This window comes from Lates calcarifer, linkage group LG20 (assembly GCF_001640805.2).
Source record: "Lates calcarifer isolate ASB-BC8 linkage group LG20, TLL_Latcal_v3, whole genome shotgun sequence".
NCBI lineage: Eukaryota > Metazoa > Chordata > Actinopteri > Centropomidae > Lates > Lates calcarifer.
The window spans coordinates 17216522-17235134 of NC_066852.1; the positions used below are offsets into that span (position 1 = coordinate 17216522).

The window sequence follows — 18613 nt, forward strand, 5'->3', positions numbered from 1 at the left end:
TAGGTGGGTGTGGCTAGGTCTGAAATGACAAGTGACCTTGGAAAAGTTAGGCAGAGAATGAATGAATAACCAAATGAATCTGAATGAGCAGTGACACTTTTAAAACAAAGATTAACTGTTCTTAATTAAGACCCACTCCTGGTTTCATTTACACAGAATTTACCTAGAAACAGGCTCCCATTATGAACAGAGTCAGACTTTGTGTGTATTACCTCACACCCTGAACAAAAAAAAAACACTTCCTCTGGTGGGCTATAAAAGTTGTATGAGACACAGAACTATGAAACCATCAGACCAAGTTCTGTGTCCTGACAATTTTATGCTCAGATTTAAGGCCTCTCTGAAGGGGATGTCTAAGGATTTAGGTTGTGAGACACACACTGCAGCTTGGTGGTCTTACAATATCTGTTCAGAAGAAACCCCCTTGTGTTTTTCACAGTGCAGCTCTTGAACATTTTTTTTGCAGGGATATCCAGCAGTCAAGACCAGTGAACATCGAGATCAAGTCATGGTAATGCACTTCTCATTTTATTTAGATCCTAGAAAAAAAAAGCAAATATCCAGAACAAAAACATGTGCTGGTAGAACAATAAGTTAAAAACAAGAAGAGGATTTGTGTCAAAGAAATCATTTAAAGACACAGGCTATGCAAAGGCATGTGAGTGACATGTTATATATATGTTTAAGCAATCACGATAAAACAAATATGTACAATACCAAAGAGACAATGTGGTAGCAATATAACTTTCACATAATTTACAAGATAACTAGTATAGATGGCATACCAGTGGCTACGCAACATTGTTGAAACTTAGAAGAAAAAAAAAAAAAGATGGATATCAGCACGGCAAAATTAATTTTCTCATTCTCATTTCAAATGACAGAAGTAGTTTTGTTAGAGACATTTTTTAAAATTAAGAATAAAATCACTCCTCTCCACCCAGTTTACTTCACTATTCACAATAAGCCAAGAAAGATGGCCACATATTGCAGTCATAATGGCACGTTTCTTTCTCCTCGCAGGAAGACTGTCAAGAGAAGAAAACACATGCCGTCCCCTCATTTCTCTTCCTCAGCAACCCCCCCTCCAACTCTCTCAGAGGAAATGTGGAAATATATTTCATTTGTTTCATGTACTTGGCTGTGACCAGGAATCTGAATTCATAGTAGGAAGGGAAGGAAACTATGCATACTTCCAACTTCTGTCTTTTTCCGTCTTCCAAAGAGGAACTGTAATGAATCTATGTAGCGGGTCCAAAAATCAAAACAAAGTGAATATTACTCCCACATGTTTTAGGCTGTGGAGTCCCAGTTTATGAGTTTCTAACAGTTTTCTACGGTCATATCTCTTGTCTCGAATGCACATGAGCATTTTTTAAAGGTTAACACGAGGGCCAGAGAGTGCACCGGTGTTAACCTGCAGTGTTTTTAATAAACACACCCAGTGAACTCGTCCGCGTGAACTTGAATTCCTCTCTCAGTCAGGTGCATGAGCCAGAAGCGCTTTTATCTACTTTGCTCAAAATATCATCACTGCATTCATTCTCTGCACTGGACTAAGTTACTTCACTGTTAAAGCATCATTTTACAGAATATAAATTGAGGTTGTTGTGATCAGATCTGGGAGAAATTCTTGAGACTGAAGTTCTAGAGTTTCTCACAGAGCTTTGAGGGCGTCTCCTGCAGGGTTTTGTTTACATATCAGAAGGTGGTGCTTGCATAGCCACATATGGAGGCTTCCACTATAGGTTATAGTTCAGTAAACCCACACCCCAAAGCATACGGACGCACATTCCAGACACTCACAATTACACCTGTACCCGATGCGCTAATAATGACTTACTGTTTATTGTTTCTTATAACTGAAAAGTGAGCATAAAAAGTGGCAATCAAAGAGAGATGTTCCCCACTTTTGCAACATAGAAGTAAACTGCTTAACGTGTAAATTACAAATGCAAAAGTCTATCCGCAACAGGAGTATAATGTGTAACTGTAACATAGTTAAAAAGACACAGAAACCTTTAAACCCAAAAACCAAAACTCACAACAATATATCACTACACCTTAGATGACTTTGCAAAACACAGACATTTTTCTAGTGGAGTGTGCTGCTGGGGAAACAGGCGTTATAATGGCTAAATGCAAAATTAGTCCGAAGGCAGAACCCCCCCCCCTCCCAACTCCTCTGCACGCTTCATCACAGCAAACAAACCAATCAGCTCAAACATCTCTTATGGTAACACATATCACACACACATTAGCATTCTACAGTTAAGGCTTAAGTGAGGGTTGTCATGGTACACTGGATATGATGCTGGTGATAAACTGATGTGAGGATTGTTATAAAAACAAATAACTGGCTGCTGGTGTAGTCATCTCAAACTGCCTGAGCATCTCATTCCATTTTCCTCTGACTTTTTTTTTTTTTTTTTTTTTTAACATTTCTGCATTTGTCTTGTTTATTGCTCTGGTAATATGCTGTGCTTGTGATGTGGACAGTATGACTGGTTGTTTTGTATCTGAGATTCAATGTAAATGCGCTGATTGTGAGATGAAGGCTGTCAGATTGGGACATAGCATACAATGTCGGCTTTTTAATGGATTGGAGTTTTGGGATACTCCTCAGACCCCTGCCTTATTCTCAATATGCTCAATATACATGGCATTTATCAGGTCTGTCTGTGTAGAAAGGCTGATATCGGATCACTGAAACACAAATTTCACAGGACTCTCCCAAAGACAAAAGCTGATCCAAGATCGACATTCCTGCTTGACAGAGCCTGATAAATCTATGCTAGGATACTCAGTAGCCCCGTTCTCCCATATTTTGGTTTCCCAGTAATATTACAGTATGACCAGCTCCATCTCCGTCTCAGACCAGCTCCACCTTGGAGTTGGGGTACACCGCGACGACGTCGTAGCCCTCCGGGGGCTGGACGCGTGCCTTGGCGTGGGTCTCACAGTACAGATTGTCCTCGATGAAAAAGTAGCCTCTCTGCTTGAGGTTGACGCCGCAGTCGTCGCACATGAAGCACTCGGGGTGGTAGAGCTTGTCCCTGGCCTTCACGATGGTGCCACTGGATGAAGACATGAAGGGAGACGAGAGTGTTACAAGAGACTTTAAAGTCATGGTACATGTACTATATGTAGGCTAGGTAATTTAGAAAACATGGAGATGCAGCACAGGTGCAGATGATTGCACAATGAAATACAAGTGATACGATATGAGGGAAATCAGTAAAGTAATGATGTATACAGTATGTTTTTAGCTTTTACTCTAGGATCCTAGACACTGCCTGGATTAGCTTATTCATAAGCTAGAGACCAATATTTAACTAACTCAGTTACATCTGGTCCACCATCTTGATATACAGTAAAGCTAATGAGCAACAACTCTCCCTGGTGACAACAACTGAAAAATTAAAATATTCCACGCACTGAATGAGACATTATCTTTACTTCCCATGCTGTATCTTTTGACAGCATGATCCTCTTGAACAGTGTGTGTGTTTATGTTTCTTGTTCATCCATAAGAGCCACTCTCCTAAGACTTATCTTATAACTAGTTCCCTGTCCCTTTTTTGTACGTGTTCTGCTGGACTGAATCTGAATCTTGTATTTTTGTGTGTACTGGAAGGACACAGCCTTATATGTAGTGTATGGGAAAAGCAATGCAAAAATAGTGCAACATCATAGGGTTGCACTGCAGAGACAGATGAAAATGGATGCACTGACGAGCAAACAGCGAAATGCTGAGTGCCTTAAAAGGTCGAGTGCATGCGTCTGCATCACTGCAGAGGACAGAGCACTTTAAAAGGAAATAAGTTAAGATGAATTGCTTATGGCTGACTCACATTTGTTTATTGAACTCCCTGTTATCTATGCAAATCAACAATTACCAGACTTTGTAGCAACTGCAACCAAGCAAGCATCTGAATGTATTTCGTCATGTGTTGTATTTCGGGAAAGTTTTCAGAAAAGGTCCATACTGTCACACGTGGGAGCTGAATAGTACATGTCTACTCTGCTGGCTGGCCACTGATCAACACTAGTTCATTTAGAAAGTTCACTGCTTTACTCAGTCACACGGTTGTTAAGGGCGTTGTTCATTCACCGCTCCTCTGTAAGATTTTCCTTTCTGGACTGGGGACTCGGGCCAGCGACCGTTCAGTCATAAGCCCGCTTCTTTTTTTAACCGCTTTCCCCATCTAACCACACCACTTGCAGAATAAACTTTTGACACAGTGCTCTATACTTGTTTAAAAAGCTGTAAAATGCTCCCTGGTCCCTAACAGCCTTATAATGACATGCAAGCTCCTACAATGCGCTCTTGTTCGTGAGTAAAGTAAGCCGATGACATCACTGCTTACCTGCAGCTGCTTTTATGGAGGGGGGGTTGGGGGGTGAGGTGGGGGGATTACCGGTGCATGTGGTTACTTTGGCACAAAGGTGTGTGCATGTGCAGAAACGCTTAGCGCAAGTGTCTGTGTATGTGCCTATGTGCAGGTTGTAATATGTGTATACAGTGTGGGTGCGTGGGAAAGGGTGTGGAGGACGGCTTGGTTTAATCATTAAAATGATAAATGGGAATAGATATTTCTGAGTGTAAGCGAAGGGCCTGTTGGTGCAGGTCGACCTGCGCGAGTTAACCTCTTTGTTTCTGAGTCAGGGGAAGAACCTTGAGTCACCTCATGTTGTTCAAATGGTTTAACTTAATGACCACAACGGCATGTTTAAACAAACACGAGGAATATCCTCACCAGATGGCGATTAAAATAGCTTTAACAGCATCTCTGAGGATAAGTCATTCATATTTTCACGATCATATTCACTGTATCTTCAGTAGTCTGTAATTGTAGACCACAGCGACCATAATTTTTATACCATTCAGTTTCACACAGATTAGACTTAGACAGACTTAGACAGACTTTATTGATCCCTTGGGATGACTCCCTCAGGGAAATTAAGATTGAAAAAATGAAAAAATGGCATTCAAACTTAGTTTTGAAATGAAAAATAAATGGAGACTTCAAAATATTTTACATACTGAGCGCTCGTCACACAAATCTTATGATGGCAGTCCACGTCTTAATATTAAAAACATGAAACTAGGATCTGCACAATACTTACACAATGCCATTACAGCAGCGTGTGCACTGGGGTAGCTTCTGAAGACCAGACATGGGGCTGGGGATGGGGCTTCCCAGTTTGGGGATTGGAGATCTGACTGGAGACTTTAAGTTTCTCATCCTCTCTGTTGGTGACACACCTGGAAATGACAAAATAACCAGAGAGTAAATATGGGAACTTTGGACACTGGCCAGATCTTAAAAATTAGCATGCATACTATAAATACAAACAAGCTTGTTTGGACACGTGTGTGCATGTGTGTGTGTGTATGTTTTCATTGCCATGCAGTTCTAGGTACTACCTATCTGGTATTTCAGGGGAAAAAGCCAGTCGGAAATCCCCGTTTGAGTTCCAGGTAGAATAGAGAATAGAGCACAGAGAGTCTCAGGTATGTAGCATGCTGGTAAGTGATACAAAGTTGGATAAATATTTCTCATAGCACCTTCAAAGGCGGCATCATTGGTCAATGTCTGTTCCCCACTGAGCTATTTCTCACTATCTCTGATCCTCCTTACAGATGTGTGTTAACCTGCTGGTGTAAAGGCACGGTGCAGGTATCCATATGGGGTATTGCTACAGTCTAGTGTGCTCACTGGACAACACACACTACTTTTATTATGCATATTATCTGTCACTGTTTTTCATTATTCTATTTTTCAAACAGTTTTGGCACAACATAAACATTACAGCAAATCAAAGCATGCAGCTCCTTGAGGACATCTGTGTTTCTACTTTTGGTGGCCGTCAATCACACAGTCTTCACATGATTTATGATAAAGCGTGATTTATTATTATTAACAGTCCTGTAATAACTGCAACCTTCACGATGGTTATAATGTTCAGTTTGTATTGAAATTGTTTTAGAGAGGTGTTAATGTAACTTCATGATCATTTTGTGGAATGTAGTTTGAGCTGCTGTTGAACTGTATTGCAATATACAGAGAGGTGTGTAAATGTGTGAGGGTGTAAATGGAGTGGCATTTTTTAATAGAAGCTCTGGCTACCAGTCTGATATTTTGCAGGGGTGTTGTAACTAGATGTACCCATAAACTGGTGACTGAGTGCAGAGTTGAGTTTGGAGGAGTGCTCAGACCTACTTCTCTTTGAAGCACTATAACTTCATCATATTTGCACGTCTTTGTGAGACTTGGACTACAGTATTTTGTAGTGTAACTGCTTAGCAAGCAACCTGGCAACCACACAGAACATAATGGAAACCACCTGGAAATACTCTCACAACCATATCAAGCAAACAAAAACCTATCAATATGATGACAAACACTGGGATCCTCAATGTCACCATCTACCAAAAATTGCTCGTCATGCTCAAGAAAACTGGCCTCTATCTTCTGCCACTGATTATGTTAGTGTAACCTATTTCTCCTGTTATCACAAACAGGAAGTTGGCGCTTGTCCACTTCCTCAGCCTCTCCATTGCATTTTTCTCCATGTGATCATTTTCATATTCCATGAAATACAACCCAGTTGCAACATGTAGTAATGGCTCATTGACTGAACGTGTTCAACAGGGCATCTTTAAGTGTTGTTTTGGCAACAGAATTAGCTTTCAGTGTTAAATCATGGGAATGGAATATTTTTCTTTTTCTTTGTCTTGCTCTCTCCTCTCTTTGACCTCCCTGTGTTTCTCACTCCTCCATGTACACTTTGTTCAAGTGTCAGAGTCTGTAGTGGCATTTCCTTAGCCTTCCCAAACAGGCTAAAAACCTGGCATGTTACAGAGTCCAGCTTTAAACATCACACCAATATGCTACAATCACACGATACCTGTGAACGACATGGGGTTGCCTGATATACATCTTACTGGAAAAACTGACAACACCTCTAAGAGATTTTCTTTCAAATTTAAGACAGATATTTCAGTTTTTTGCCAAAAGAAACTGTTGAGAACAAAACTTTTTGTAACTACATGAGAAAAAAAAACATTTACAAGAAATAAATTATGTTGCACAGCATCACACATCTGACTGAGGCTGGTAATGATGGTCGCTGCCTTCCCATGCATAGCATTTTTTATTAAGAGTAATCGTCTCCAGCCATCAAGTATTTAGTCACGCCTGACTGGAATGCATGAAAGGACCATGCTCAATACTTGATATCTGGAGCTACTCCAGTGGCTCCAAGTGTACCAGGGTGGATCAGCGGGACACGGCTGTGAACTACAGTATACGACTTCCCCTTCACTGATGACGTGCCAGGAGAGGCTATTCAGGCCAACAGGCCACCTATCACTGCCACTAACCACAGTCTAATTACCTTGCATCTGGCACCCGACTCAAAGGACTTTCGAGTCTCAGTAACAGTTGGCCCCTGACTGCTCCATGGTGTGTTTAAGAGCTGACATTAGCCGGGTATGTTATTCCTGGGATTAATGTCTCTCTATTACAGAATGATGCACTCTAATGGAAAATCTTTTCTGTGCAGCGCTCTTGTGACTTTTTCACAGAGGGGAACGTTGACTAATAAAAGTCTTCAGACCACAGTCAGGAATGAGAAAAAAGAAAAAAGCGGGGTGAATGAGCACTTGTTAAGTCTTGTTCTACATTTTTAAATAGCCAGGCTAACTCAGGACCTGTATATTTTGTTGCCAAATGTAGACAGACACCATATTTTATTTGACAGACAGGGACAAGTTGGCAGTTTGCAACATTCACGGCGCAAAGTGTGGCCTGTACTGTGACTAATATCAACCAGACATATTGTAAAACGGTCACAGACTCATGTTAGCCCCCATCTGACTCAAGCCTGTCAAGTGCAAGAGTGTGAAGCCCGAGGGAGTTTAAGGCAAAGCGAATCACAATACAAGATAAATAAACAGCTGCAATAATATAAGTTTATACAGCTGTTGTGGGATATTGTTTTTATCTACAACTTTTCAAGGAAGTCAGGAAAAAAACCCTTGATTTGTTCCTGGCCATGTGTACTGCAGGTTTCAGTTCATGCAAGAGTTTTATAAGTATTTTATTAAGATAATATGACAAGAAATACAATTGGAAAATGGGCACAATGATCAGTTGAAATGTGTTGGAAAGATACACTTATAATATCTGGGGCTACATGTGCATCCAGAAAAAACATTATCATGAAACAAAGAAAAATATTGGGAAATACAGTATGATCGAAAGTGCTGACATGATAGTTGTTTAAATCACTGCCAATAAATTATCATGAAGTAAAACCAAATGTTTCTTTGTTGCAGTTAAAACTACTTTAAACTTTAAACTAGGCAAGGATCTAGACAAATACAGCAAAGACACAACCTTAGGGATTAGGCGCTAACTTTTTAGTACTGCATAGAGAGAGCAAATATTAAAGAATATGAAAGAATATTGAATAAAGAATTGAAATAATGTCTTGCTGCAGGCCTAAAGTGGTTTCCAAAGGACAGGTCCCCTGTGCCATCAGACAGATGAAGGGTTAAGCTCCTCACCACTGGAGTCGCATGTTTACTCCCACTGGACCAGAAATCCTACCAGGGCTTTAAATCTTGTATCTTTTTAGGTCTGTCTCGATCCCCCTGGAATAACTATCAGAATGGAATGTTCCCTCTCCTTTTCCTAGAAACCTTTCCTTAAAACTTCACATCCAGAATCAAATTTCACTGTGGTGGCTTTAAAGGAGAACGTAGTGTGACGTTTGTCTCCGTCACTTTACCTATCTATACTATCTAGACTATAGACAAATTTAAGCGGGTCCATTGGAATAAATCCACTTAACTTCCCATATGGTTCTCGTGACAGACTGACCTAATATGTGAGAATTTCAAGTTTACATTTCATAATCCAGGAAGCAATCAATAATCAGACAAGTGTTATACTTTGAAAGTGTAACATTTCCTCCTCTGCACAGCAGAGGTGCTGATGGATGTCTTAATTCACAGAGGTCTTGTTCTGTGAAAGGACACAGCCTGCTTCCCTCCTGAAAAAATACCCCCCAGCAGCTGATGGGAAGTAATTTATCTGGAAATAAACAACGAAAGGCAGAAAATACGATAATTTTCAGAACTTTCCTTAGACAAATAACCGTGGAGTTTGGGAAGGTATGAGGTTTCAGATAGGTTACTGGCACTGTGTTTATTTCTTTTTCCAACTATTAAAGAAACACATACTCCCTCATCATGTTGTCTCAAGTCTGTATTCCCCTCAGATTCATCTTAAATTTTCATTAATGAAGGTGGAAAATATGAAGTATCACCTGCAATGGAGCAATCTCAAGCCTTCACATTCAAAATGAAACTATTTTTACATACAACCTTCTATAATCTATCCACCTTGGGTGATATTGTTTTACACACCCCCAACTTAACACCAGTATTCAACAGTCACTCCACCCCTCTTCTATCCACATGCCTATCCAATCCTGGTGTAGTCTGTGGAATTCTGGGTAAACTGACACTGTTGTTTGCTTTAACTTTAAAAGCCCCTGAAAGTCAACATGGCCCCTACAGGGGACTCCTTCAAAAGGGGACCAACTACGGTGATTTAAAAGCCTGACAGCAAGGTATGCATTTAAAAACAGAATGATTTTTATTTTTAACCTGAGTGTCAAATTTGTTCAGCTATTAATTTGACTTGTTTCTTCTTTTTTGTGCAGTTAAAAAGCAATGACCGGGTGACGGACTGCGGCAAAATCTGTGGCAGGGTTTCACAGATTAAGCGACAGGGGCAAACGTAAACACAGAGATAGGTAGCTTTTTAAATAATCCCTATGTAAACCCAAGTTACGTCAAGTTCGTTTCATCACTGACTTAGCCTGTCAATCAGCCTGCCAGTATCCACAGCTGAAAGAGCACTGACAGCAGACAAACACAGTCTCCTTTTAATCTCTTTACTCCATCAGCAGTGCCACTTACTCTCTCTGCCTCCAACCCCCTTTGTCTGTCGTTAGCATCTGTCTTTTTCTTCAACTCTCCCCCTCTCGCTTCACTTTCAGTGTAATACGAAGTGCTGAATTAAGTTTGAAACAGTCTGGCGGCGCTCCAGGCCTCGCTGCAGGAGCAGTCAGCGCTGTTCCTTGTGCTGTGGATTATCCTGTCGGTTCTCACATCAAAGGCCGACCCAGAGGTGTGATAACCGAGAGGGAAGTTTTCACTCTTGCCTGGGGGTAGTTATATTCTACAGTCACTGCTTCTTACTAAAACGTGAGAAACTGAGGCTTTTCCATATGAATGGCATTATCATATGTATTGGTCAAAGGTCAGAATTTCGAGAATCAACATTTTTATCTGTTTCTTTAATAGAGAAATATATCATTCCCAATATAAACTGTCTGTTGATGTTTGATAGGAAAATTATACTAACTATTAAATATGTCAGGGTTACATCACAGATGCCAAGGATGTGATACATACATATACAGTATTCTTGTGCTATTATACTGGGTTTTAGAGAAGAGGCATAGGTTTATTTTCTCAAAATATCAGGTGCCTGATTCACAAAAGTGATTTGTGAGCTCTGTTCACATCGAAATGGTGCCAGCATTCTCTTCCATCAAATTCTACAGTCCTACAGTCCTCTCCCATGTTCATGCACGGGTTGCAAGTTTGGTGTAAAAATTAAAGTGAGAGAAAATGATCTCAAGGTGAAAGCTGCTGCTCGCATGCTGCAAATTTTGTGAAATGGGCCCCAGGAGGACACATTAACTACGAGCTTTTGTTGTTTTGTTGCTTGAAAATATCCAAGTTACTACCAAGTATTAGCCATCATTAGGTTCTCTAACAAAAACATCTGTACCAGCACCGGCATCCAAAACCCACATCAGTCAAACCAGAGTATGTAAACTCTCTCAGAGCCTATAAAAGCCATTGCTAAATCTTTGGACAGGGGTGAATTTAGAGTTCACATAGATAATGATAATATGACAGAATACATAGATCACTAGACATTAAGACAATTATTTACCTATGGAAATTGTTACTGAGCATACATACTGACCGTGACACTGCAGATTCATACATTCACAGCTGGTAACACTCCAGTAATAGTAACAAGAGTTAAAGGACTTTTCTCAAGGACGCCCTGGTTGCTGAATTTGAGAAAAAAACACATCAATCATTGACTACCCATGCTAACAGGTCATAAGCCCACTTCTCTGAGGTCCGTGCTATTTCCACTTTAACATACCAACACTTGGCTTATAATTAATACTTTCACAACTTTTGCCCTGCTTTGGAGATAAACAAGGAACCTGAAGAGAAGGTTTTAGTTCCGGGGATTATCCCTCCTCTGCTGCTGTCAGCATCACATGACTCCTCCTCAAAAGCTGGAATGCTAAGCGGTCAGAAGGCAGACGGGAAAACCATATTTCTCACTTTATTGTCCTTTGTGAAGTTGTTTTTGCAGTAAATTGCCTTAGCAAAACTTCCCTCCCCTGTTCTTCATCCGTGCGTGAGCTATTTAAAGCACTTCATCTTTCTTCTGCTCCTTCTGTCTCTTGTTTTCTCTCATTCTGACTCTCTCTCTCTCTCTCTCCTGCTCTCACTCTTCCTCTCTTATCCCCTATCCTCCCTGTCTGTGTCTTTCTATAAAAGGAAAACTATGCCAGTTAGACAGAGGAGTTGAAAACAGTCAGAGAGTCAGAGAGCAAGATGTTCCTTTGGCTGGAGTTGGCCTCATCAGCATAGGAGGAAATATTTACTCAGAAATTTCCACCATATACAAATATAAACAGTATGACTTTACAAAACACTTACCACATTGTAACTATCTCATGCCTTCTTAGCAGTGTTTGTCATCTAATATTCAGTGGTGTAGTCAAGTGTATCTGTGTGTCACCAGCTGACATTATATTATTGCAGAATAAAAAAGATATAATCTTTGAGGACATGATTTTGTTGCTGATGTGATCAGTTTCTCTTGCTTAGTTTATGCAGGCACCACTCAGGCCAGTCAGTGACAAGAGCAGCCTTGCACAGCTCTCAGTCAACAGAACATGGTGGTATTCAATTTACAGCCTTACAATCATCTACTTTTGGCCAGCTAGTGTAATTATGTCAACTTGACATGCACACTCATTTAATCACTTATTAGTGTGACAACAGATCACCTCAAAATATTGTCATGACCAAACCAGTATAGTCTGAGATATAAAATATGTTTTTGTACATGGCAGATTAAAAAAGCCTCAAACTCATGCTCTGTATACAATTACATGACAAGTACTGCTAGTAATATTACAAATATTGAAATGAGATCAGTCAAAGTGATTTGACTGATTTTTATTTAAATTCTAGCTTTTGCCTCTATATACCCATCAGCTGTGGCAGCTACCCTGTTCATGAGAAAAGTAGCATGATGTGCATGTGTAGGTTGCAGTGGAACCACATGTTTTTTTTTTTGTTTTTTTTTCCCACTCCAGTCTTAATGTAAGCACCCAAACCACAGAGATCCCTACCTCCATCCTCAGCCTCCAGGATTCCCTGGAGATATTTGAAGGAGCCAGACTGCTTGGGTTCAGAGACAGGCTCCTCGTAGTCCTGCAGCATCTTATAGACGTCTGACTGCGTGTCGAAACCATTACGACCCACAGGGGAGTGTATGGGAGGCTCTGGGCTGAGGGAGACAAGAGAGGCAAGATTTTTTGCAATGCAATCTGATTAACGATGACTAGATGACTGGCAATGAGAATCCTTTAGTAATCCCTTAGTTATCGGTCAAGACAACATTGGGGTGATGTGATTTTGTCTCAAGTTGGCCAGTACATATTTTTACCAGGTGGTGTCATGATGTGAAGGAAGGAATGGAAGGATCTGAAATAGCCTAAACAAAAAGATAAAAGAACAGATGACAGTTGCCAGACCACCAAAGAAAGAAAGGAAAACTTGCCAGAAAGGCAGCTGAAAAAGCTATGGAAGAAAAAGAACATTTTCCTTTCTCTAAACAGACTGTGTGGAGCGCATCCTATAGAGTTGTCCATTACCCGAGACAGCACAAAGATGGATGTGCAGAGGGGAAAACAGAGGTGTGTACTTTACACTCTACATGTGATTCCACAAGCATGAAGTCTTAATCACAACAGCTCTGCGCCACGGTTCTGCATGTTCACCCATCCATCAAGTTACTCCCAAGCCTCACAGGATGGATCACGCTCATTCGATACATTCAAACCTGTGGGAGATGAGCAGGGCTGCTGACAGATGTGCTCAAATCCTGACACACTTAACTGCGTGTTTGTCTCCAGACTCCCTGCCAGGAGTACGAAGGAAGCGCTTCACTTGTAGCCTGAGTGTGTATGTGTGTGTGTGTGTGTGTATTTTGTGTATGAATGAGTGTCCTGGAGAGAGAAAGGCAGAGTTAGTGAAAGCGAGACTGAGTGAGAGACAGAGGGGAAGAAAGACAGGAGATGAGTGGTGTTAAGATGGTGTTTAAATGTGTCCTTGTCTGTGTGTGTGTGTGTGTGTGTGTGGGCCTGGTCAGGATTAACAGTCCAGTCCAGAGGAACTGCTGGAGAGGATGTTCACTGGGAGACTAAACACACAACTTTATTGCACACTTGAGGGGATGCACAACAACAAATGGCTTTTCCAGCTGACATGGCTGCTCTGCGCAGGTGTGTCAAGGGACATCCCAAGTACGTATGCGTCCATTCCTGTGTGTGCGCATCTGTCATCGAGTGTCTTCACAGGAGCCAGCACGTATACACAAGCATCAGTGGAATATTAAAATTTACTGTAGGTGTATTTCTTACATGAAAATATACCTGGTGAAGCTTTAACAAAAGGACAGCTGATGTTAGAGGCAGTCAGCTGAGATTAACTACTATTTCCTTGTGTGGTTTTCTAACAGTAATGGTGCTGGTCTGGGAAAACTCACAGAGGGATATTTTGAAAGTCGATACACTTCAACAGTTCCTGCTTTTAACGACCACTGCAAAGATAAGGTTCACTGTTTTCTGTATTTACAGATTTTTAACTGCAGGATGTAAGAGCAGCAAACTATATTTTTACCAGCATTGTGTTGCTACTGTTTCTTTTTATCCAATCCAATTTGTATTGGTTTTTTGAAGTTGATCAGTAGAAACACCAATACATTTCCTGATTTTCCTACAAAATGACAACTCATCCACTTATCCTGTCAAAACCATTTGTTTACGTCATACTCAATGTTCACACCTATATGACACGCAGTTTCACTGTCTCACCTGTGTGTGGCACTGATGCTGAGGCCCCCCATCTTGCTCGGCAGAGACCTGTCTCCGTTGCTGCCGCCGTAAAGTCCCGCCGGATTGTTGTACTGAGCGTGCCCGGTTCCGTTTCCGTATCCGTAGCTATGACCGTTGTTGGGTCTGGAGTGTCCGTTATTCAGGTGAGCGGGCTGGGCAGGCTGGGCGGGCTGTGGAGACTGGGGCTCGGGGGTGTAGGAAGGTTTACGGCTGTAACCGCCATATCCGCTGGTGATGGGACGGAAATTCTGAAAAGAAAGAAGGGGGCAAAAAAAGGATGCATTAAAAAAACAGGAAGAAATAAAAGACAGCATAACAGGACAGGAAAATCCCAGATTTTATGGCTTAATATTAGAGAAACAGAGATGCGAAGGTGAAACAGATGAAGCCTGTCACATTGGAGGAAGACTTACTAATGTTAGGAGAAATAATAAAAGGGCAACAGATTTATAACAGAATACGCCATTACGTTTTGGTTCAGGAAAACAAGCCCAGTGGTGACTCTGACCAGAAAACCACAATTCTTCAGAGGCAGAAAGAGTGGTTGTTCCCAAATGAGGCTTTGCAGCAGTGAAGTTTGCAAGAAAAAGCTCTTTTCCACTTCATTTCTACTTTTCCCTCTTTAATAGTAAGGCTTATTAAGAAGGAGCTTGCATTAGATTTCCTGCAGATGTTTCTGTCAAAACAAATTAACTTGTGCGGTGTAAATACTGAAAAAATGTTTTGTTTTTTTCCCCTCCTGGCTGCCTCTTCTATGAATTGAATAGTTTATAGAAGCTGACAGAGCTGATACACCGAACAAGATTAAATTATTATCTTTCTGACGTGCCGTAGCGGACCCTCTCTAGATTCTTGCCACATAGCTGCTCTGCTGGAAGTGTTTAGAAGAATCTGCTGGACTAATGCAGGACAGATGCACAGACACCTACACTTACAGTGCACCACTGTATACTCAGTGTTTATTCTGAGGTCGACGCCCTAGTCGTGCATTTGCAAAAACTCAGGGGTGACATCATCGAGCAGCTCAGTGTTTGCCACGGCTATCAGCAAACTCCAGCGATAACACTAAGTGCCAGCGCAGCTCGTCTTGTCTCCGAGACCAAACTTTACAGATAAAGTTTTATTGCACGGCTTGCAATGATGTCACCACCACTGATAGTGTTTTTGCACTTTGAATTTTTAGAGATAGCCGGTGGTTTTGGATGATGAAACAGGGCTGCTCACGATCATAGTTTAGACTATAAACATTTCAGCTGAAACGAAGTGACTTGTTTACAAGTGAGGCAGCGCAGCAGGATGAGAATGGAGTCATTCTCGGTCAGACTGTTGTAACTAGGAGCCACTGGAATGAGTGTGTGTGCATGCATGTGTGTGTGTGAGTGTATGTATGTGTGTGGAGGGGGTGGGTGCCTGTGTGTTTTGGGCTAGTTTAAAGTGCCTTAACCACAGGGGGGATGGAGGTTCACAGCCTCTCCAGACAGGACCCCCGTCATTTCAACAGATGGGTCTGCTGGATGTCGTCCTGTCCTCAGCCCTCGCCTAGACCACACACACACACACACTCACACACACACGTACCCGGACACACACACACACACAAGCTTTCTATAATCAGAACTTTTCAAGCATGCTGGAGAGTGGAGACCTCCTCTTCATCTCCACCAACGAGCCCACATCTTGAACATTTGAAAAGTGCCCTGTCATTGCCCTGCCTCCTGCAGTTAAGACGGATGACTTTCAAGAAATTTAAAACCACCTCTTCCTACTCTACCCCCCCCTTAAAAAAAAAACCTTGGGCGGCGAAGATGGATGAATCCAGAAAGCCTTGGAAGGAAAAGCCAGCAGATAGCCACTGATGGTTAAAGTTCGGAGAAGCAGGCCGGGGGAGTCGGCGCTCAGTGCAGCTTAACTCGCAGAGAGCCAAACCCCGTTTGGGCAGGATGTCAGAAAACACCCAGCTCTCTGCGGCTTCCTCTCCAAGTAAACCAGACACTCTGAAGCCTGGTCCTCACCACAGGACCAAACAGGCCAAACCAGATCCTACTTGTTATCTTTAGCCCTATTTGCACAGATGGTGGACCTCATGTGATTTTGATTAAAAATTCCCTCAACTATCACATTTTGTGAAACAAACTGAGTTTGCATGGAACAACATTTGACATCTGATTAATAATACTGACTATGCAAAGGCCCTGTGCTGACTTGTACATCCCGTGTCTCTGGACCTCTGGATACCCACTTGAATGATTATCTCACTACTTGCTTTCCCAACTCACCGTTCAAAACACTTCCCTCCTACCTCCATAAAAAACATAAGAATCCATTTTAATCTCTGATGAAATGACTGGCTGCCTGCTTTCTTTAGTGCCCTTTTGAACCTATCCATCTTTTATTTCACCTTCAATTCATCTTCCCTCTTTCAATTTCCTGAGATTGCACCCAGAACTGGAAAGGTGAGCTTCCTCAGAACAAATCACTGTTCCTACACGCCTTTTTAAGTCTTAATGAAAATCCATAATTCATTTCTCATTTTTAGACAAGGGCTAAATCGGCAGATAACAATCAGTACAATGACTGTATCGCCGTCAGACAAGCGTATTCATGCCTGTTTTCAGAGAATAAAGGAGGTGAGTGGAGGAAAATCCCTGAGAGTGTATTATGTTACATGCTCCTGTAGTGGCTTGACGGTAAAGACATTACATTTATGACTCCTAATCTGTACAAACATGACATAAGAAGGAGGACAAGTGATCACACGCTAACATATGTGGTGATATATTTAACAGAGAAATAAAGGACAAGGAAAAAAAAAACACATTCTGATCTTGTTTTAGTGACTGGAGAGGAAATGACCCTGGTGAAGAAATCAAGTTAGTTTTATCTGCATAGCCCAAGATCACAAGTTTGTTACACATGGTCGAACAATCTGAGCAACACAGAACACTCTCTTTTAAAGCGCAAAAAGATCTGTATTCTTTTGACAAATTGGTAGAATTGGAGGTGAACACTACAGATTTGTAAATAAAAAATAACAATATGAAAGCACGGAGTTAGAAGTGAGCTCTGCTTGAGGGTAGAGGCTCAAAGCTACATTAGCAGCTACTGGCACTGACACTCCCGAATCTCTGACCAAACTCACACTCCTGCCTGAGATAGTGTGACACCCCCCCCAACCATTCATTTTGTCTTTCTTTCTCATAGCACTCTGTCCTCTCTGGCCTTGCATGTCTGTTGCCCAGATATTTGCTTTCGGGTGGATGGCAGATTTATAAGGCAGCACATCTGGTGCTCGCCTTATAAAAATGCCAGTTTGGTAACATTCAGGACCTGTAAGTGCTTTCAAGTTGCACTAAAGGTAATGGTGGCTCGGTTTCTTTTTATTACAAAAATCAGCTGTGAGTAACCATCTCGTTAAAAAGATTTATTTTACCTGGGCCGCATATAGGTTTAATGGAGATTTTGTGTTAAGGTGACAGTCACGATAATCTGCTGGATGCCGAATCACCCCAATTCCCCTGGAAACCTTATCTTGTTTTCCCAATGCAGTCCAAACAGTTTAAAATTAATATGAGCAGCCTCAGCCTATCTCCAACAGAAACTCAACATAACAAGACTGTTGAAAAAGGCCATCTGTGAGATCATCTATTTCCTAATTTCTGTCTCTTGAGAATGGCTACTCTTTCATTTTCTCCCAAATCTTGACTGCATTCCTCCTGGCTCGGAGGAAGAGAGACGTTGAAATGGGGGAAAAAAGACAGAAAAAGATGGAGAAAGAGAACCAAAAAGCAGTAACAGGAGTATTTATGAGGACCAGCATATAGCGCTGCATACTCATAAATTCAGGCTGCCATCTGATTTCACTGGCCTGTTTTACAGTGGTAACCAAGCATGGCTAATGGTTCAGGATGGCTGACCAAGTATGTACAATATGGGTGCATAAGGCCAAAGAGGGAAAGAAAAACACAAAGAAATACAGATAAAGAGAACAAAAGTTTATTTTTGCATGAATATTTACCTCTGTCTGTGCTCATAAACTGTGTTATATTGAACTGAGGTGCTCTCAGCCAAGAAGAACCAAGTTCCCCCATTTATCAACCTGACTAAAAGTCAACCTGATTAATAAGGGCTTGAATGGGAGAAGACTGCAGTTTCAGCTCTGGTACCTCAGTCCGCAACCACAGTTTGGTCAGAGAAGGGTAGACGAGCGGAGGAGGGGCTGAGGAGGAGAAAAAGGTGGTGGACCCTAATTGAAATCATATGCCTGTTTTTAACTGAGGACCGAGACCTGCTTGCTTCAAACATACAC

The 18613-nt window shown here is 41.5% G+C and overlaps 1 protein-coding gene across 1 annotated transcript in view; it reads right to left on the reverse strand.

Moving 5' to 3' along the window:
* Positions 1–501: 501 nt before the first annotated feature.
* Positions 502–18613, reverse strand: part of pdlim4 (PDZ and LIM domain 4) — a 45084-nt gene continuing 26972 nt past the window's right edge. The window contains exons 4-7 of the mRNA XM_018692129.2: positions 14287–14555; positions 12541–12698; positions 5131–5269; positions 502–3077 (exon numbers count right to left, since the gene is read on the reverse strand). Coding sequence (XP_018547645.1) covers positions 2873–3077; positions 5131–5269; positions 12541–12698; positions 14287–14555 — 771 coding nt within the window. The 3' untranslated portion in view covers positions 502–2872. The remainder of the gene's footprint in view (positions 3078–5130; positions 5270–12540; positions 12699–14286; positions 14556–18613) is intronic.